The sequence below is a fragment of the Dromiciops gliroides genome, chromosome 3, assembly GCF_019393635.1.
Source record: "Dromiciops gliroides isolate mDroGli1 chromosome 3, mDroGli1.pri, whole genome shotgun sequence".
Taxonomy (NCBI): domain Eukaryota; kingdom Metazoa; phylum Chordata; class Mammalia; order Microbiotheria; family Microbiotheriidae; genus Dromiciops; species Dromiciops gliroides.
In genome coordinates, this window is record NC_057863.1 from 632,366,440 (window position 1) to 632,388,950 (window position 22,511).

At 38.1% G+C, this 22,511-nt stretch overlaps 1 protein-coding gene across 3 annotated transcripts in view; it reads right to left on the reverse strand.

Moving 5' to 3' along the window:
• Positions 1-5,600: 5,600 nt before the first annotated feature.
• Positions 5,601-22,511, reverse strand: part of AJAP1 (adherens junctions associated protein 1) — a 271,201-nt gene continuing 254,290 nt past the window's right edge. The window contains exons 5-6 of one of the 3 annotated variants that reach the window (XR_006355763.1): positions 21,972-22,103; positions 5,601-10,539 (exon numbers count right to left, since the gene is read on the reverse strand). Coding sequence is in view for 1 of the 3 variants with exons in the window: in XM_043997816.1 (XP_043853751.1) it covers positions 10,518-10,539 (22 nt within the window). In the remaining 2 variants the exon portion in view is untranslated. Of the gene's footprint in view, positions 10,540-17,129; positions 17,149-21,971; positions 22,104-22,511 lie in introns of those variants that run through there. The other 2 variants (XR_006355764.1, XM_043997816.1) reach the window with 2 other exon arrangements.

Below are 22,511 nucleotides of genomic sequence, written 5' to 3' on the forward strand. Positions count from 1 at the left end.
TATTATTATCTTAGCTATTTCTGATCATCTTAATGATATTTAAGCCATCTCTAGGAATGAATGTGATTTCCTTAAGTATATAATTTGCTTACTGGGAGTATCTGGAGAATGTATCTCCATCTCTACATCAATGTGCCAAAGATAGGTAAAGGATATAGAGGATAGATGAATTTAAAAACCAACTGGAAATGGGTTTGATAATTTTTCAATGGTCTTTTCCAAATTACCTTTGTTACATTGGAGCTGAATATCTTGTAGATGTGTACAGGGTTGCACTGGAGAATATCTGGTAAATGTGTCAATAGTTTTACTGGCTTTCAAAATCTGATTCCTCTGTGAAGAGGAAGACTTATTACTATGGTCAAAATTTTGGTATGATTTGGTTTTGTTTTGGGGTTTTTTTTTTTCAGAGCTCCCAAATAGAGGATGGATGATTTCAATTTGTTTTGGAAATACCCATGTTTCATTACATTTTTAAAACATCTGCATATTCAAACTCTAAGGGGCCCAGGCCACATAACTAATTGGAAGCCTGAGTAAATGACAAAGGCCTGACCTCTTTGCTCTCTTTGTTCCCATTGAATTGGTAACATTTCTAATGGACAGCTCATTCAAGCTTAAATCATAAAGGGCACTTCCCAGACTGAGAGGAACAACCATGAGTACCATTTAGGTTGGCAATCTCAAAGGACAATTTCTTAGGATCTTTTATCCTTTTTCCTCTCAGATGTAGATTTAAAACACATAATGCCTAGGGAAAATAATGCATGTAATATATCAGGTTAAAAATGACACAATGGATTTAAGCCCTAGTAAGACTGGGCTATTGTAGATTGCATCTTTCATAAGGCTGACTGGAAATTTCCCAGATTCATGAGCCTTCCAAATCACATCTTGGTATTAAGAGATTTTTGGTCATTGGAGGAACATGACTGTTTTTAATGGATCCTATTTTGAAGCACCCCCATTTTACTCCAACCAACAAAATCACAAAATAAATATAATTTTGAGATGGGGGATACCTAAGTTGAATATGGAATGACAATTATCGTTTGTGATGGTTTCATGCCTGCAGAATCACATAGCATTGTTGTAGAATTTTGGTCAATGTAGTCACTGTGATTCTCTTGTAGTGCTTGAGTGAAATTAATTAGCTGGCAAACTCAATATGGCCCTATGGGTATAAATGGACTTATTTGTAAAAATATAGCTGCTATAAATTATGACAGGAGGCTGCATACTGACTGAGACATCATCAGACTGAGGGCATATCCATGTCAGAGTTAGCCCTTGATTATAAATATGTGAAGTCTGCAAAAAAAAGATCTTGTTAAAAACCTTTTCTATCTAATCATTTGTCAGCGAGAAGGGCCTAGATATCAATATGTAGAATGTACCCATTAAGGATCTTTCATTCCCATTGAAGCTAAGTGTAATGGACATTTGAGATAGAATGGGTTGACTATTGTTTTGGTATTAATCATTCTTGATGTAATTACCCCTCCCTCCACTTTGGGGTTAAATAGTTAGCTCTTTGCCTCAGAGATCTTTTGTAATTAATAGTCTGACTTGCTCATGTATATCTTTATTCTTCATCACTTATAGGTCTTGTCTTAATAAATAATACAAGGATAGAGATTTTAAAATGGGTAAATAGATAAATAGATGGATGGATGAATAAATAGAAAGATGGAAGTATGGACAGGTAAAAAGGTAAAAGGGTAGATAGATAGATAGATAGATAGATAGATAGATAGATAGATAGATAGATAGATAGATAGATAGATGATGAATGGATAGATTAGATAGAAAGGTCTACATAGTGGAAGTCCAACTAGTACCACATAAATGTAACTATTATTCAGACTTTTAGACAAAATGTGCCTATTTCTTGCTTTAATTTTCTCTGAAGTACCCTAGAGGCCCACAAGAAGATCCCAAAGTAGTAAAATTCACAACCAGACTTTAGCATAGGAGCTAGGGAAATTGGGGTCAATATACAATCTATTTTATGGTTATAACACATACTGATATTAATCTTCAAATGATATAAAAATGAATTTCTTTGATAATCATGGGCAAACTTACCATAGATCTATATATTCCGATATCATTATCTACCAATGGTATGAACTTATTATTACCCATCTCAATATGTCAATTTCAAGTGTCAAGGATGTACATGTTAAAATTGATGAATGTTGTCTCTTTTAAAGAAAAAGAAAAACATGACTTTCTTGGTTCGGTATCTTAACAACAAGCAGGGATTGGTGTCAGATATACCTTGTCCCTGCTTCTCTATGTAGTAATTTGTTTAAGGATGATCCATTTCAATACATAATTGTGCCATTGCTAAAAAGACTTTTATTTGGACTTTGAACTCTAAGACTAATACAAAGAGAAATGATCTGAATGAGGAGACATTTCTCTCTGGGTGTGTGTTGAGAATGGCTTGTGCATTTTTACATTCATAATATCAATTAAGTACTGTGTATACAGATAGAATTGGAGCTCTCCTACCATATACTTTGTGTACTACTGCCAAAAGACATAAATGAGAAAAATCTGTCACTCCTACCCTTCTCTTGATAAAGGCTATTGACATCCATTGACTGAGATTATTCACAAGGGGTGAATAAAATGCACATTGTTTTAACCCTAAGGGAAAGGCAAAGAGATATAGAATATCCTCAACTTGATGAAGGCATGCCTATCTTCTCAGGTGACTCATGCAATGTAGAAGATATTCAGTTTGCTTGACCTGAAGAAGAATATGGACATTTCTTCTTAAAGGGGTAGTGCATTTTATTGGTCCATTTACAGAAAAAGAAAATGTGCAGCGAGTCTGGTGGCCTGCTTTGGGATCTTTGGATCCCATGGTGACTAGTATTGACTTCTGATTCTGGTTAGAGAGTGTGGCTTGTGGTTTGAAATATTAGATAGTAAGGTCCTTGAGGTTAGGGGTTGTCTTTTGTATCTTTTTGTATCTCCAGTATTTAGCACAGTGCCTGGCACATAATTGATACTTAATAAATGTTTATTGATTAATTGATCTTCAAGAGTGACCTGCAGTCAGAGGTATCAATTTGTGTGTGTTGGTGTGTGCACACCTATGCACACATGTGGACAGCATGATGGAAACTTACCACCATGAGCTGGGATTTTTCTACTTTTTTTTTTTCACCATTCCATTTCAAAACCTTTTTGAATCCAGAGGCAAGCAAAAAATACATAACCACACATCAAACCTTTTGGAAGGAAGAGTCAGTAACATATTTCATAATGTTGAACAGTCATTGAAGATTACACTGCAAAATCCACAAATACTACTCAGTGCAGCCAACATACACACAGTTAGTCAATGTTGCTGAATAGAACATAACAATTGTTTTATCTAGGAGACACATCAATGCAAAACAAGGGAAATTAATATGGAAGTAAACTGAATCAAAGATGCTCAGATGGTAAGTACATGGGCATTGATGTGGGCTGCACTGCTTACACTGGTCCAATTCAACAGTCACCATGTTCTATCACAAACTTATTAATCACACCAAATTCACCTCTCCCAAGTTACATTGATCATGAATGTTTTGGTATCACCTCTGGCCTTGGAAGCACGTTGCTCATTAAGTGCTTTGGGAAATGTGATTAGTTTCAAGAATGACTTTTGGAGAAGACAGCTTCATCCCAATGATATGTCTCACTGGTTTAGGTGAGTAGCTCTCAAATCTACTCAATGTTTCTTCCTACACCTCTCCTTGTAAACCTAGCTGCTGTATCATCACTGTGACAGCATAATTTAATATATATGGTGACTTTTGTGGAAATGGGGATACACTGTGAGAAGCCAGAGGTTAAGTACATAAACAGAATTGTAAGAAACACAAGATGACCTTGTAATCAGAAAGTGATCCCTTTTATAGCCATTCATTTTTTCCTTAATATTCCAAGTCAGTTCCAATAAAGTATTTCTCTCATACCCATTCATAACATGGAGGTGACTATGAAGTCAGCTAGCACAGTATAAGTCTTGGCAGTATCAACTGACTTGTAAAAGTCAAAACTGGCCCAGTATGTTTAGATTCACTTATATCATCCAATGTCTGGTCTCTTTAAGTGTTTTAAGGTCCATTACCAGTTTCAGTCACAGAGTTGGGTAATGCATGTTGCAACTGTTGAAATTCAGGAGGATTTTATGATTAATTTTTGACCAATTGTGACCTATATAATTGGAGGTGGGTTCTACACTGTCAAAATCATGGATCCACAAAGAATTGAAGAATCCCAAGTATCAATGTAGTTGAAAGGCTTGGGAGGGAAGAGTAGTTTTAGAACAGCAATTAGAAGTGCTTGGTAAAACCTATAAATAACACACCATTATTTTGGAATTCAGGAGGTAGAAATATTGTTTTTCTTTTTTCCCTTCCAAGTAAGCTAGACAAGGGCTTTCCTAGAAGAAAGTGATAGAAGTTCTGAAAGGAACCATCATTTCCCTTTCTGCTATTTCAAGGAAAGTAAATGAATGGGGTTCCTTCCCTGATGATATTCATGAAAAAAATATTTGATAACATTATTGAATTTACAAAAGGATAGTATCATAGTCTGGACCATAAACCAGGGATTATAAAATGTTCTGTCATTGACTTTGAGTGAGACCTTGAAAATATCACTGGATCCTTAACTATGGCTGACTTTGGGATAGTCATTCAAATGCAATTATATCTCATTTCCACTACACTTCTATGGGAACTGAATAGCAAAGGAGACCCTCTTGATTGAAGATATTGGACAGGAACAAAACACAGATTTTGCATTTTTTTCAAAGCATATTGATTCTGAATCACTATTAAGATGTATAAACATTCAATTTTCTAGGAGCTTGAAGTTCCCCAGCCCTTCCTCCCCCAATACATTGCCTGATTAGTACTTTTTTAAATCGTTGATATCTTTCCAGCTTATTGGCATTTCCAAGGTGAAATTACACTACTGGTTTATGTGTGAGTGGTAGCATAATATAGTGAATTGAACTCAAACTCACTCTTAAATCAAGGATTCATGAGTGTTACAGATGGAAGGGACCTTAGTGGTCATCTAGCTTAATCTACTCCTTTAATCTTTAATAGAGGACCAAAAGGTGGTCCAAAGGAGTCAGTACTTTGCCCAGTATCACACAGGTTCTGAACATCAAATCTGAAACTCAGAGTCAGGTATTCTAACCACAGATAGAGTATCGTTTCCACCACAAAATTCCAGCAATCCAAGTTTCTAATTAGATCTATTAGAAATTCAGAAAACAGGATAGAAGAACATTGTAATTATCCCTTTCTTGAAGCTGCAGTGATGGACACTTGTCCAATTGAAATCAAGTTAATTTTACACTTGGTGTTTGGTTGATAAGGGGAGAATTTGGAGGGAGGGAGAGAGGGACACACACACACACACACACACACACAGACAGACAGACACAGAGAGAGAGACATAGGAACAGAAAGACAGAGACAGAGAGAGATAAAGAGAGAGACACACAGAGAGACACAGAGTTGCAGAGAGAGACACAGAGAGGAAGAGACAGAGACATACAGAGACAGAGAGAGAGACAGAGAGAGACACACAGAGACAGAGAGGAAGAGAGAGAGGCAGAGAGACAGAGACTTATAGAGACAGAGACAGAAAATACCTGTAGAAAGACTTACCAAAAAGAAGAAAAGAAAACGCAGTGGAAAGAGGAACAGTCTTTTTAGGCTAGCAGGTGGTTGTGAGTAAATCAATGTGCCCATGGACACCAGCATCATTATGACTGTTTGAGGATAGAGAGCCAGTGGGTATCCAGGTTCGGTGATGATAGAAATCTATAAATAATCGTTTAGATTGTCCAGTTGGCAACAAATATGTCAGCCAACTCAATAAGTCTATAAAAACTGGGGGCTAGGTGGATCAAACATCATGGGAATTATGGCTAAAATATCACTTCTCTCTTTTTAATCTCATATAAGATGTAACATTTACGTACCTTCAAGGCTACAAAATGGGCATCAAGTGACCTGGATTTCTGACTTGCTTTCTTTATCTGCTGGAGCACAACAGGGGTATTTTTGCATATTGTATGGCCACACCTACTCTGATGTGTAAGGAGTCAAGAAGTCAGAACTACCAGGAAGTAGTACAGGAAGACCCAATAACCAATATGGCTTTCTTTTTGACTCTGAGGCAGTAGAGTCGATAACTTCATAGCTATTCTGCATATGTCAGAGGAAATCTCTGATCAAAATTCAGGAAGTATTATTATAAGAGCAAGCATACCCTAATAAAGAGATGGGGGCAAACGTAGAATCAATGTGAGTTTGCATCAAATGGGGAGGTCACTCTGCTGGCTTAGGTCCTTCCAAAAACAAAATCAAGATTTAGTTAACTACCCAAAGACCAAATCAGATGTTCAGGTGAATTTTCAATCTACTAAGCAAATTACTAAAATGATGATTCCATTTCCATTAATCCTGGGATCATTTGCAATAGAACAGGAGTTCTTAACTAGGGGTCCATGAATATATATATAATGTAAACATGTTCATATGTATATACATGTGTGTATACATATGCAGAAATTGTATGTGTGCAAATATGTATAATTTCATTTTAATAAAATTTATTTCCTTTGTAAACTTTTGTATTCCATTTTATACATTTAAAAAATTAGTCTGAGAAATGGTACATAAACTTCAGTAGACTGCCAAGGAAAGCCATGATACTAACAAGGTAAAGTTCCTCTTATTTAGAGGAGAAATGTTAATAGGACATGAGCAAAGTTCTCAGCTTTAAGATGAGCTGTCTGATCTTAGTATCCCTTTCCTAAGAGCCAAAGGAAACTGTGGAAATGAAAAGACATTGGATAATAGACTAGGACAAAAGTTGTGGGGTGTTATTGTTGGTTATAGAAGGTAGAAGGGAATGTATTGGCTCAAAGCAGATACAGAATTGCTAAGACTAATATTCAGTGAGGCCAAATCCAGAGCTAAATTGTTAGCCTCATCACACCCCAAATGTTGTCCCATTCATCTCTGGCTGATTGTCTCATTAAGATTATATAATTAAAATCTAATCACTGTGGGAAAAATCATAAATCAGCAATGCCTTGTACACAGTAGGTATTCACTTAAATGAATGGGTGGTGATAGTCCATATAGTACAATTAATACTTTTCTTTTTACACTCTGATCTGAATAAGCTACTAGATTTTATAAATCTGTTTATTTTCCATCAGATCCTTTTCATACTCAGATATCATCTTTCTATAGAAGGTGTCTAGGAGATGATCTAAAAAAATCCATCAACTCCTTCCAACTAGCAGGAAATGAGTACTGACAATTCAGCTGCTTTGCCCTGGAAGAAGATAACTCCCTTTCTGCTTCTGATTTGAATTTAAAAAAATGAAATGGTGGGCAATGGACGGGCCAAGGGTGGGGAACAAAGAAAAAGAAACAAACCAAAAAACTATTCCACTTATGCATGCACATGAGAAAACCATCATCCATTCAGATTCTGTGTACTCAAGAATGTGGATACTGTGTTGTTGTCTCCTTTGAAAATTCATAAAGTGGTTGTCTTCTTAGAGTAACCATCATAGAGCATGTGCTTAATACATGCCTTGATTTCAATTGGTTCAGATTGCCTTGAATTGGATTATATTGAATTGAAATTCTTCATCTAGGGAAAACTGCACCTATGAGTGCAATTTAAGATCACAAGTCAGGTGGTCCATCCATCTTGCTGTGGAATCCAGACTCAGAGTCAGAATGTACTTGTGATCACCTCCAGCTTCATTTACTCAAAGAATCAGGCTGCCAAAGGCAACCCAACTTGACTGCATAGATATCAGCAATAACAGTGATCTCTCAAGAGGGATTCCCAAGACTTGGATGTAAATATCTGGATATTGAAGGATATTTTTTTTATAAGAGGTACATAGTTTACCTTTCCTTAGCGGAGGTGACGATCAAATGACCAAAAGCAATTTGTAGAAGGATCTCTTATGCGTCATCCCTTCCTTTACTAGACTATTTAAGGTCCTCTTTACCCACCCTTTAGAAGGAACAGAACACAGACAAAGCAATGAAGTTGCTAAAAAAATATTTTTAAAAAAGTTCCTCTTTTCCTTCCTCATTTCTAAATGTAGAAAAAAGTTTACTTTTCAAGTTTACACTTGTTTGAAGGTGAGGATTGCCCTGGTTAAAGAGTCAGGGATTCATCTATATTTATGTCTCAATGGTTTAGGCAAAAAAAAAAAAGTGGAAAGAATTGCTGCCTATTCAGTCAATGATCCACTTGTTGGGTGCATTCAGCTTAGTTGGTTGAAGCACAGTGTTAATGAGACAAAAGGTCACAGGATTAATCCCTACAGGGACCAGTTAGCTTCCCACAAAAAATACTGTTCCATAGTCTGAAACTGTATCTTGAAACAAGAGTTCAGCCTTGGGCTTGGTCAACCATGTGGCAAATGCTTGTACTTAGCCCCAAGGAGGACCAAGTGGGACAGTGTGGATGGCATATCCATAGGACATTCCAGTTCCATGACTAAGCATGAGCCTCCAGGATCAGAAATTCTACTCCTGACATTCATTCAGCTTCCTATGTAAAAGATGGTATTTTCCTCTGCATGGTACCAAGGCACCAAGTCCATGACCCTCACTGAGACCATCCATTCCTTTGGTGTATTGGCAGATTTGGTGTGGATTATATTTGGTAGTGGTGCATGGATGTAGCTATTGATTACAGTGTTCTGGTTTGTGTTTACATTAACCAAGAATTGTCAGAGGATTTGCAGGGTACTTGACCCCAATGAAGGGATCCTGGATTAATAAATAATAAATGGAAGTATTCTCACAGTTCTCAGAAATGGAAGTTCAGACCCATGATGTAGATTGAAACTTACCCTCAGTCCCCTTTAGGTTTTATCAGTATAAGTCTAATTTAGGGGAATGTTTGAGGTGACTTCTGCGCAGGCTGGATATGCACATTCACTGTTCAAGTGTGAACTTCCTGGGTCATTTTAGGATCAAATTGCTGTGATTTCCAGAGAGAATAAAATGAACAACTTTTCTGAGTGCTTTTCTCACACACACATACATACACACACTCATGCACGCACACATGCATGCACAGTAACAGAATTTTGTAGTTAGAAGGAACATCAGCAGCCATCTAGACAAACATATCTGAAAAAAGCATTTCCTCTATGACATACCTGTCATCCAGCCTTTACTTGAAGATCTTCAATTGGGAATATACCACCTCCTGAATCTGACCCATCCAGTTTGGAATAGCTCTAGACACACATACATGCATACACGCAGATACACATGTATAAATGATTTTAATTTTGAGACTCACTCATCATTCTATCTTTACGCCACACTCATAGGCTCCAAGGATCCATGACACATACCCCTCACCCTCCAGCATTATACTACCCATAGTCCTCTTCAAGAATAGCCAGTCACCAAACAAAATTGTGCCTCTGGCTCTTAGGTAGTATCTTTAAACAACCAAATGATTAAAAAAAAATAACTACAATAACAAAAATAGAACCAGGACACTGTACTTCCAATCTAAAGTAGAAGCATTAGATAGTGGCTGCTGGTAAGTAAACACATTTACAATGAGTATTCCAGGGTGTTGACTAAGGCTGTTCCCTGGAGTTGATGGTGATAAAATAATGGGTCTTGAGAAGAATACTGCTCACTAGTGGAAATGTTTCTAAATGATCATATATATGCTTGTGTGAATATATATGTATATAGATATATGTTGGAGAGGCAAGTTGCCGAAGTAAAAAACACCAGTTTATTTAGTCCATACTAAGCATGTTAAATAAATCAGATTCTGTAACCCATGACACATTTTTCTTTAAAAAGGAACATTTAAGAGCTTCAAAAATTGCTACAGTACAAAAAGGTGTCTTTGTGTGTGTGTGTTCATGTATGTATTTATATATTTATATATGTATATTAACCAGAAATATTGACTGTCTCAGAAGAGAAACCCCCAACCCTGTTTTCTGTAATATTTCTATGTGTAATTAACTCAGCTTCATGTTTGAAACAAAATCTTTCAGCTCAGTACATGGCACGTAATGGTGTTATTGGCACAGGTTCAGAATCATTGTCCAAATCCTCATCTCCAGGCGGTCCATCTTGTCCTTTGCACTTGGTCTCATTTTCTTCCTTATGTCTTCAGAGAATCATTTTCCCCCTTATTTCTGGAAACTTTTCTCTTCTTCCCCCCAAAAAAAATTCCTTGGGGATAATAAAGGTTGCCTATAGGCACGTTCATTTTTTTTTATATAAAAATATATTTGGCCTATAGAGTTCTGCTCCATGAGTTCTCCACTGGCAAACAGAAATGGTAGGTTTGGGGACATTCTCCCCTAATTTTAGTCTTAGGGCTTTTTTTGTTTTTGTTTTTGTTTTCATTTTTTGTTTTTTTTTTTCATTTTTTTGTTTGTTTATTTTTGTTTGTTTTTACAGGTTCACCAACGGAATCCTGCATGGAAAGAAAACAACACAGAGATTACATGGCAGCAGAAAAATGGACAGACTTGTCTGTTCAAATCATTTCAATTCAAGCAAAATTAAAGACCTACTATCTGAAGGACACAGTTTTAGGTAGTAAGGAAACAAAGAAAAACAAAGCATATCTTGCCATCAATGAGTTTCTACTGTACTATTCATTATTTCAGCTGCCATCTCTTAGATTACGTTTTCCATTTTCTGTCAGTTATTAGTATTGAAATTTCATTTTATTTATCCGGTCTATACATTGTAGCTCTTCATCTTTGAATATGCTACATCTCTCCCCCATTCTTACCCAAGTAGAATATAAGTTCCCTGAGGGAAAGAATATTTTTTCGTTATATCACCAGCAACTGGCACAATGATTAGCACCCATTAAGTAATTAATACATGTTTGCTGCATTGAATTGTTGCATTTCTATATGTTGCTGGAGCCTCTGTGTTATCTCAGCCTCACTCTCCCACATTCAAGGCTCCAATATTTTTCTATCCTGCTTTTAGATTCCTCTCTTTCCATAGGCCTTCATGAGTTCACTCCCAGTGTTCAAAAATAGAAGATTGATTCTCAAAAGATGAATTGTTAGCAATTCAACTGACATGAGGTCTTAGTCTCTGTATATATTAATAATAGTAACTCTAGCTTGGGAGGCAACATTCACTTTAACTTCAAAGTCTGGATTTGTGTACAAAAAAGTGCTCAGAACCACCGCCTATAGTATTTCATGAGTTATTGCATCCAGTGTGAATGTCATGCTACTTGCCTACCCTCTTTAAAATATTCATTCACTTTCCCCTCTCCTTGATGTACACCATCTCTCATGAAGGTCAGACCAATGCTAGTTTCTTTGTATAGCTGGTTGGAAACTGAGTCCATTTAAACCATCCAGTCATCTGTGGCTTCCCTGAAGCCTAGGACTTGGGAGAGATTAATGACTTACATTAGAAAATTCATCTCCTGTATCTGTCTGAGAAGTGATCTTGCTGAAGAGAAGAGCATTGGAATCGCAAATATGTCTGGGTCAGGTCAGCTGGCTACCATAGTTATTTTTAAAGTACTGGCAAATCATATTCAGCTTATATCCTCAAGACTATGTACCTCAGGGAAAAGGGGGAGGGACTAAAAGCCATTGGGTTTGGGGGCTCAGAATGAGAATAAGAAAGTTGAGTGAATATGACCTCCTAGGACAGTAAAGGATAGCAGTCATGTGTCTTTAATATTTCCTAGCAAGTCACTGTAGTCAGACCAGTAAAAAAGAGATTATCTGAAATATACTAGAGCAACCAAGTTATCATGGCTAAAGTTACATGGCGCTTGCTCCCCATACTGAAAAGTGATAAGATTACAATAATATCCCTAAGGATTCTTTTTTTTTTTAATTTTTACTGTACTTTCATCTGGCCTCCCTTAACAAGTATACACTTATAAAGACAGACTAAAGAAGATAGTGATGATAAAACATGTGCTAATATAGTAATAAAATCAGGAATACTGGAAGAATAGTAAAATAATCCCCAAATGAAGAGAAATAAGCCAGTGGGGTGGAAATCTGAGTAGTCTGAAAGCTATTCTCTTTTTAATCCAAGTTGATGCCACTATCTTAATTGAACAACAATCTCATCTCTAGGTCAGATCTGCCATTTCCTGAGTAAGGGGCCCTGGGTTACATTCTGAGCCCTGGCACTTAGTACCAGTGTAACTCTAAGCAAGTCATTCCCATTCACTGGTTCTTATTTTCCTTATCTATAAAGTGACGTGGAGTGGGGTGGAAAGCATTCTGTATTTAGAATCAGAGGACTTATTTTCAGATCTCAACTGTGCTAGTTACTACCAGTGTGACCTTTGACAAACCAAATGCATTGCCTCTAGAGGGATCAGTTTCCTCCTCTCTAAGATGAGGTCAAACTAGGTGACCTTCAACTGCTTAAAATCTGGTATCTTACACTCATCCTTAAAGAAAGGCTGAGGCCTTTCAATCTTCCAGTTTAGCTTCTTAAGCCAGGATAAAACCAAGTAATAGATCATTGGCCTCTTCTATGTGGTGTAGAGTTCTTGCAATGATGAGAGAGAGAGAGAGAGAGAGAGAGAGAGAGAGAGAGAGAGAGAGAGAGAGAGAGAGGAAGAAGAAGAAGAAGAAGAAGAAGAAGAAGAAGAAGAAGAAGAAGAAGAAGAAGAAGAAGAAGAAGAAGAAGAAGGAGGAGGAGGAGGAGGAGGAGGAGGAATAGAATAAAGGAGGGAAGGACAGGAAGGAAAAGAGGGAAGGGAAGATGGAAGAAAGGAAGGAGGGAGGGAGGGAAGGAGGGAAAGAGGGAAGGAAGAGAAAAATAGAGGGAAGGAAGAGAGGAAGGAAGGGAGGAGGGAGGGGGGGAGGGGAAGAGAAAGAGAAGGAGGGAATGAATATTTTTAAGAACCTGCTCTAGGTCAGACAATGTGCTTTAATTTAATTTGATGGAATATGTATTTTAAAAGTACCTATTAAGTTTTGGGCAATGTACAATAAGTATTATCTCACTAGTTTCTCATAATGATGTTGTAAGAAAGCTGTGTTAATATGCCCATTATACAGATGAGAAAACTGTGGTCAAGTGACTTGCCATGGGAAACATGGCTAGTAAGTGGCTGAAAATAGATTTAAACTCAGGTCTTCCTGACTCCAGACCTAGCACTCCATCCGTGGTACCACCTAGCTGCCCAGTGGACAAAGTACCTTTGGTGGTTGTTGGCTTCAGAGTCAAGAAAATCTGGCTTTAAATCCTCCCTCTGGCAGTATTGACTGGTGGCCCTGGGCATATCACTTGACATCTCAGTGCCCTAGGCAATTCTCTAAGATACTATGTTAGAGCTGAGTAACATGTCTGCATTGGTAGACACAGTTTCCAGACTAAAATTTCCTCTTCTGATAAAGTCACAGGTTTCCACGAAAACAAATCACCCAAACAAATCACCCCTCATTTGAGCTTCACAACATCCCTATGAGCCAGAACATGCAGTGTCAGCAGATCTTATCTGGAATCCCAGCTCTTCTCTTTACTACTTCGACAACCTTGAAAATCTCAGTTCTCTGTGATACAGTAAGAATAGTCACTGTGTTTCAAGACATAGCACCATAAATTAGCTAATATCTCATTCCTTTACTACCTATGTGACTTTACCAACATCACTTAATTCTTCTTAACCTCAGTTTCCTCATCTGTAAAATGAAGGAGTTAGATGAAATGGCATCCAAGGTCCCTTTGAACTCTGAATCTGTGATCCCAGTTTTCTCCATTTCAAATCTGCCATTGAATGAACTGTATGAAATGAGAGGAAGAGAGCTAAAGTTTAAATAGCCTAGGAAAACAAGTGGAAAGCTGATTTAAGCAGTTGTTGTTGGTGGTGGTGTTGGTGGTGGTATTAATAGCGGTGGTTGTGATGAGTTGTTTCTGTTATGCCCTAATCTTTGTGAGCCCGTTTGGGGTTCTCTTGGCAAAGATAATGGAGTAGTTTCCCATTTTCTTCTCCAGTTCATTTTACAGATGAGGAAACTGAGGTGAACCAGGTTAAGTGACTTGCCCAGAGTTATACGGCTAGTAAGTATCTGAGGCCAGATTTAAACTCAGCCCTTCCTGACTCTAGGCCACCTAGCTGCCTCTGAAGAAGAATTTATATGTAGGCTAACAATTGAAATCCTTTCATCCCCTTATCCCCCTGCTCTTAGTGGTCCTTCAAAAACCTTTTTTGCCTTTCCACAAGGCAGGGTACCCATTGCCAACCAATGATAGATTAGTGTTAATATCTGCATCTCCCTCAAAAAAACAAACAAACAAAAAACCGAGTTTGACTGTAAATGGAAGTCATCTAGCAGTGCTACACAAGGTGCAATGTGAAAAAAACAAAACAAAACAGGTGGGCCTTAGGAAGATCTTAGTCATTTCAAATCTGTGTTTCAGATAGGATCAAAGTAGCAAGACGGTGTCATCCCAGACTGTTAAATCATCATTAAAAATGCATTTATTGAGGCTTAATGGCAGTGGGAGAAATAAATATCTCCTTCAGCTCTTAAACCTTAATTAAATGTTTTAGTATTAATTGCTATTTATTTAAGGAACAATAAGTATTCTAGTAAATCAAAGCAGTCTCTCTGCAAGTCTTCCATTAACGCTCATGCCCAGGCATTGTTCAGGGGAATCAGGGACCACACTGCGCCCAGATTCTCTCATCCCGGTAAATGATAAACTGCATGTCAGAAACACACCAACTGAATCTTTAAACATTTATCAAGGACTAACAGGGTTGTTTGCATAGATCTCCCTGGTTTATTTCCATAAAAGAAGAAAATAAAATGAAAGTATGACAGAATAGAAGTACTCTGCTTTTTTTCTAGTTATATATCGTGGCTCTTGTTCAGTCTAACACTTTCTGGTCTAAAGGAAAGATACCCAGGCTCGTGGGATCAAGAGGTCTGTGTTTCTACTCAACTCAGTCACTGAAAGTCTATGATATCACACAAATCATCTAAACACTAGACCTCATTCAGAATATTCCTTGTCTATAAAATAGGTGTTTCCATAAATCTCTGATCCCATCAACAAGGTAACCACGCCAATAATGAATACAATACCTCACCATCTCTAATAACACAAGAGGTTCATGTTTTTTGTGCGGGTATTTGTTGTTGCAAAATTTCTAGCAGAGATCCAACAATATATTGAGGATTTCCTTTAGATTTCATGACATCAAATAGGTACTAATAGTATACATAAACTGTACATACATTATTCCTTGCACTTAATGCATGATGACAATAAACACAATTGGTAAACTCCAGGAATAATGCCCGGCCATGCTTGAAGAAAATGAATAATAGAGGGGTCATTCTAGCAAGTAGAGAGGAACAAAAGTCAAATGGGCTCCCATGAGAGGAGGTAGTGAGTTCTGCTTCACTGGATAATCTTCAACCTAAGACTTGATGACTACTTGTTAGAGATTTTTAGAATGAGGAATTGCTCTTGGGTGGAGTTGTACTCAATGGTGTCTGAGTTCACTCTTTTAAAATTCTATGATTTATTCATAAACCACCTGAAGTTGGGTTTTTGTAAACTCTCAGAATGAATTCCTTCATAGACAGAGCATTTGAAATCATTTAGTGCAAGTCATAACTGAAATAGAATACCCACTACAATGCAAGTGATCACCCATCTTTCCAGTGAAGGGAAACCTATTTTCACCTGATGCAGCTCAGTCTGCTTCTAGGAATCTCTAATCATGCTAGCCAGAATTAATGGGATCTCAAGATAGTCTAATTCAGAGGTTCTTTTTTTTTTTATGGGGAAATGGGGTTAAGTGACTTGCCCAGGGTCACACAGCTAGTAAGTGTCAAGTGTCTGAGGCCAGATCTGAACTCAGGAACTCCTGAATCCAGGGCCTGTGCTTTATCCACTGTGCCACCTAGCCGCCCCTCAGAGGTTCTTAAACTGGGTTCTGTGGATACCTTCCAGAGGTTCATGAACTTAAAGGAGAAGAAAAATTACATCCATTTTCACCAGCCTCTAACTGAAATTGAGCATATCCAACAATTACAAATGTAAATACATGAATGAGATAGTATGTGTAGAGGAGTTTAAAATCTTTAAGGCACTATAAAATATTAATTATCATCATAATTAATTATTTAGACAACAAAACTTGATTCCAAGACAGGGTCCATGAACTTTTCCAGACTGTCATTTGGATCCATAACACAACAAAACAGTTAATGACCCATGAAGAGTCCAATCAGTATCCAAACAGAACATCCTCTGGAATATATCTAATAAGTATTCATGTAAAGGATTCCACTTGGGAATGGGATAGTGGCAAATCTATAAGTACCCTATTCCACTCTTGGACAGCTCTTATTTGTCAAACTCTCCTTCTTCCCCCAATCAAGCATAAATCTGTCTCTTTATGATTTCTATATATTATTCATAGTCCTGATATCTGTGGTCAAACAAAATAAGTCTATCTCATCCTTTCTATGATTGTAGTCCAAATACTTAAAGACCGTAATCCCTAAGTTTTCTCTTTTCAAGGCCTAACATGCATAGGGCTCCAGATCCCACATAGGGTGGACTCAATGATTATTTACCATCCTGATTGTTGTCCTTTGGTTCTGTGTAGGAATGAGAGATTTTTCCTCCCTCATTATGAATGGACAGTGAGGAGCACTATCCCATTGAGATTCTTTGTTGTTTTTTTTTTTTTTTTTTTGCGGGTCAATGGGGGTTAAGTGACTTGCCCAGGGTCACACAGCTAGTAAGTGTCAAGTGTCTGAGGCTGGATTTGAACTCAGGTCCTCCTGAATCCAGGGCTGGTGCTTTATCCACTGCACCACCTAGCCGCCCCCATTGAGATTCTAAAAAAAAAAAAAAAAAAAAAAAAAGAGAATTTCTAGTCCTTGGGAGTATCTTGCCCTCTCATCTCAACTCATATCAAGTGCCACAAATTTCATAACCTCACAATTTTCCAAAATTGGCCCTCTCGGCCATGGAATCCACATCTTCAACAAACAGAGCATCCCACATTCCAGGACCTCAGACAGAAAATGTAGAGAATTCCAGAAGCCTTGGGAGAAAGGAAACTATTGTCAATATAAGGCATTGTTCTACAAACATCCCTCGATCAAGAAGAGTATTTCCTTTCTTCATGGGCTAATGTGTATGTGCATGTATGCATGGGTATGTGTGCATATGTATATGTACATGCACACATGTGTACACTCATAAGTATAGGCAACTCTTACAAAGGGGGCACTGGTAATACCAAAGCTCAGGAAATTCTTCATTAATTCAAAGATTTGTGAATTTCACTGTATATAAGTACTCACTCTACCAATAGAAATTAAAATAGCTTTATAATTTTGTATCCCTTATTCATATATTTAGAGCTATACAGGATGTCAAAGTTCACCAGGTCCAGCTGGATAATTTTACTAATGAGGAAAATGAGGCCAAGGAAGAGTTGCTAAGAGTCATCTATTTTCCTCTGTTTCCTCATGTAAAAGATAAAGATGTTGAGATAGCCTCTATGGTCATTTCTGTCTCTAAAACTACAATTCTATTAACTTCCCATTGTTTATATTCTTTAAATGATATATATCTCTGACAGGAAAAATTGCCCATCTGTACTCTGCACTAGTCAGACCACCTGATGTCCAAAACTGAACAATGTACTCCATATGTGGTATACCTAGGGCAAATGAAAGTGGGACTACAGTCGTCTTGATTTTGGAAACTATTCTCAATGAGACCATAATCCCTCAAGTGATATTTAGGAATGGGAAAAGTCCCTTTTGTGCTTGGTATTAGGTCTGAAACTAATAGAGTCATAGATGTAGAGTTAGAAGGGCACTTAGAGGGGGGCAGCTAGGTGGCGCAGTGGATAGAGCACCAGCCCTGGAGTCAGGAGGATCTGAGTTAAAATCTGGCCTGACACTTAACACGTACTAGCTGTGTGACCCTGGGCAAGTCACTTAACCCCAGTTGCCTCACTAAAAATAAATAAATAAATAAAAGGGCACTTAGAGCTGAGTCCAATCCACTCCATTTTACATATGAGGAAACTAAGTCATAGGGAATTAAATGAATTGCCCAGGGCCAATAAACTAATAAATGTCTATGGTTTCCTTTTTTTTTTTTGGCCAGGCAATGAGGGTTAAGTGACTTGCCCAAGGTCACACAGCTAGTAAGTGTTAAGTCTCTGAGGCCAGATTTTAACTCAGGTACTCCTGACTCCAGGGCCGGTGCTCTATCCACTGTGCCACCTAGCTGCCCCTATGGTTTCCTAAATACTTTTTTCATGCACTGATTGATTAAAAATGAATTCAACTTAAATACAAATGATGCCTTGCCTTTTCCCCCACCTCATTTTCTCAATAGTTAGAAAAGATACTTGTCTTCAATCACAGAGTCGGAGACCCTGAGCTGAAAGGGAATTCACAGGTTACCTGCCATAACCCTCACATTTTAGAATTGAGGATACCAAGTCCCAGGGAGACTAAAATGACTTTTCACAGAGTTTGTAGGTGGCAGAGTGAGAATTTGAGACCAGGCCCTCTGATCCTATATGGATCAGGAGACTGGATTCGAGTCCCTAGTCTGATACTTACTAGTCCATGTACAAGTAACTTGACATCTCTGAGTTATAAGATCAAAAATTTCAACCCAGAGGGGACATTGGAATTAGTCTACCCCCTCATTTTACAGGTGAGGAAATGGAGGAACAGAGATGTTGAAGTGACTTGCACAATGCGGTCACACTGTAAGTGGCAGACCAAGGTTTTGAATCTAGATCATTTGATTCCAAGCTCACTATCTCTTTACTACATTATTATGTCAATCATTCTTCAGTTTAGTCTTAATTTTAAATGAGTACAAAGATCTCAACTCTTCCTTTTTTCTTTCATTTTCTTCCTTATGTCTTATTTTCATATTTCAATATTGCATTTTAGTTTTGCTTCCCACTTCTCCTCCCAGTGCAATGGTATAACAGAGAAGAAAGTCCTGATTATCTGAAGAATGGGTTTAAGAACACTGATGTGGGCTTTTCCATGGTTTTATTTGGTGAGGAAAGTGCTTTCAGCAAATCATAAAAGAAATGTGAGAACCTAGGAGAAGTTCTGAGAGAGGATCTATTGCTTTTGGTCATACTTGACAGTTATAAGCCTTGTGGGAGGTCAGAGGAAAAGAAAGAGGCTTACCTGGGATGTCTATGGTGGAGAGGATTGAGTGCGGCCCTGAATGAGGCCAGCACTTAACTGTGTTGTGCAAGGCAAAACTGATGGTTATGAAGTAAGGAAGGGGCAATTTCCAGGTCAGAGTAGGTCAGAAAAACTTTTGATTCAAGACAACAGGTGGAGAAATGGATGGTACCAGTTGGTGCTGTATACGTTCTGGCCTTGGACCAAGGATTCTAGTTATCCCATCCTACTTAGAGCTCTGTTAATACTACCATAAGTGTGAGAATTAGAGTGCTACTAACCTGTCGAGAAAGATATTAAAGGGAAGCTCAGCCATGAAAAGAACGCATGTGACAGCATCCGGAAGTGACCTTTCTGGGGTTTCGAAGGTCAGATTGGCGTCAGGAAGTCATTTCTGCTGCCTGTTAGTCATGTCAATCAGTGCTACCAACCAATTAGCTTGGAGCTATGTGTGAGGATGGCCCTGTTTTGTGTTTCACAGGAGGCTTCTGGGAAAAGCTGGGGGGAAGTGAGGGTCTTTTTTTTGGTTCCAGACTTGGGCTTGAATGGAGGTTGGAGGCTGGCTCTTAGAGATAGCTAGATGAAAGCTGTTTTACCTCTCTCTCTCTCTCTCTCTCTCTCTCTCTCTCTCTCTCTCTCTCTCTCTCTCCACTAACCCCTAATATAATTTAATAAATACTTAATGCCCAAAGATTGGTGCTATACGTTTTCCAATTTAAGGCAAACACTCATTAGATTTTAGATATCACAGCTAGAATTTTAGGCCCTTATATAATGTCCCTACTTCCCCTTGGGGAACTTTCCTTTATTTGGAGAGTTAGCAAGCACTTTCCAGGATTTCCTACTACCTATACATCTGAACTTTCATGTAGCACCAGACTAGCAACTTTGTTATTGTTAAGTCATTCAGTCTTGTTCAATTCTTTGTGACCTCTTTGGAGGTTTTCTTGGCAAAGATACTAGAGTGTTTTACCCTTTCCTTCTACAGCTACTTTTACAAATGAAGAAGCTGAGGCAAACAGAGTTAAGTGGTTTGCCCAGGGTCACACAGATAATAAGTATCTGATGTCTGATTTGAACTCATGAAGAAGAGTCCTTCTGATTCCAAAACCAGTGCTTTATCCACTCTGCGATCCAGCTGCCCTTTTGCAATTTTACCACATTCAAACTCTTGTATTTGTTCTTTAATGTTTTTTAACATAATAGAGCTACTGGCAACTGTGTGGCTCTATTGGTCCAGAGTGTTCTCCACAACAAAACAGAAGCTTTTTGCATTAGTAAGCAGGCTGTCCATTGCTAACTGAGATGGGACTACAAAGGCAGCATCTTCTGCAGTCTTAATGGCATTAATTAAAGTGGGCTGACAAAGGGGAGAAAGGGTGACATGAGTCTGATGAATATCCAGTGTCCAAGGCAGCTGACCCTATTAAACTAATATGGAAAAGAACTCCTCTTACCTGCTCTGCCCACAGATAACTCAGCAAAATCCATTGTATTTTATTCACTTTCAATTCTAATCTCATTACATTTCTTTGTCTGTTGGCCGAACATCATGCTAAGCAGGCCATTCTGGCACTGGGACAAGGAATGAGGGTTGGAAATTTGATTTGGAGTGAATATGCGATTCATTAGAACTGGGATTAGGGACTGACCAATTCATTCCTATTCCTGAAAGCTGTGTGTGAGTCTGGATCCCAGCCTATAACAAATGCCACTTGCCTGGTCCTCGTTATGTTCAGAAACTGCTTTCTTGGCAAACTCCATCCCCTTGCCTGAATCACTCTTGTTCAAAAATACCTACCTGCACTCCTCACCCTCTTCCTTCTCCTCGAAAATGAGCATAAAAAGCAGAAGTCTCTGGTTATTTGTGCACTCTTATGGTTAGTGTTGTGACGTGACTGTAAAAAGGATTTCCTATAGGCAAAGTGTCTGCTGCTGTAAATGCACTAAATGCAAATCATTTGAAAAACCTTTGATTGTATCTCTAGACTATGCATATAACATGTGCAGTCAGAGAGGTAAAATGCAGTTTATACCACAAAGTCCAAATGTTCAGAAGATTCAGCACAGAAGAAAGCAATTTACCGTTAGCATTAAAGTTAATATCATCGAAAGCAAACCAAATGTTCTTATCCAGCAGAGCGTGGAAAATTCATCCTGTCTTGGTACCAGTCCCTGGTTTCAAATTAGTAGATATGTCTCTACTCTTCACTTTCTTTCTTTATCATTTTCTTCCTTATCTCTTATTTTTATATTTCAAAATTGTATTTTAATTTAGTCCCCCCCCTCCCTTCCTCCTAGTGTAAAGACATGTGATAGAGGAGAGATTCATGCACACTTAGTTGCTGGCCTAATCTTCTTCTGTTAAGGGAAATGAGAACTGTAATTGTAACTTGTTTCAAGAAGAAATTTCCCCCTGCCATGCATACCATTTAAGAGACTCTCTTCCTTGGGAACTGAAACACCATGGATAATAATAACAATAATAGATATGAAAAATTGGGTCATGTCCATTTGCTATTCTGCCCTATTGGGGAATTTATATTGGGTTTAATAGAGGAAGAAAGAAAAGGATCAGTCATATGGGTATGGCTTCTGTCATGGGTAGAGAGCTGCTTAAAGCCATAGAAAGTAAGAGGTTTGGGACAGGGGAAAGGGACCATAATAATGTCTTAAGAGTGGTACGTACCAGGAAATAGACACATGGCGTCTGCCCTGCCCCCAGGAAGTAAAAGAGACTTCGGCCAGTCAGCAGGAGATTTCAAACCATTTCTCAGACACAAAGGCCACGGGAATTAGATGTCGATCAGAAGAAGAAGGTCTGCAGCGAGCAGAAAAATAGGCTTGCGCGTGCTGGTACATAACACACAATAGGCAAGCCAGGTCAGGCCTGCTTTGAAAAAAAGCAAAACTAGCTTCTTTAGAAGAAAGAAAGAAAGAAAGAAAGAAAGAAAGAAAGAAAGAAAGAAAGAAAGAAAGAAAGAAAGAAAGAAAGAAAGAAAGAAAGAAAGAAAGAAAGAAAGAAAGAAAGGAAAGGAAAATTCCCTCAAAAGTAATGCTTTGGGTTGGCTCATTGGCTTTTCTGAAACAAAGACAGATCTTTTATTTCCCAGAGCAGAGGGTTATCCTGACAAGTTAGCTATTTCCCCTCCAAATCCCAGTTGAAAAACTTGAAAGGGTAAAAGACCTAAGAACCCTGTGATATTTAGGATAATGATAGTCCAAAAGG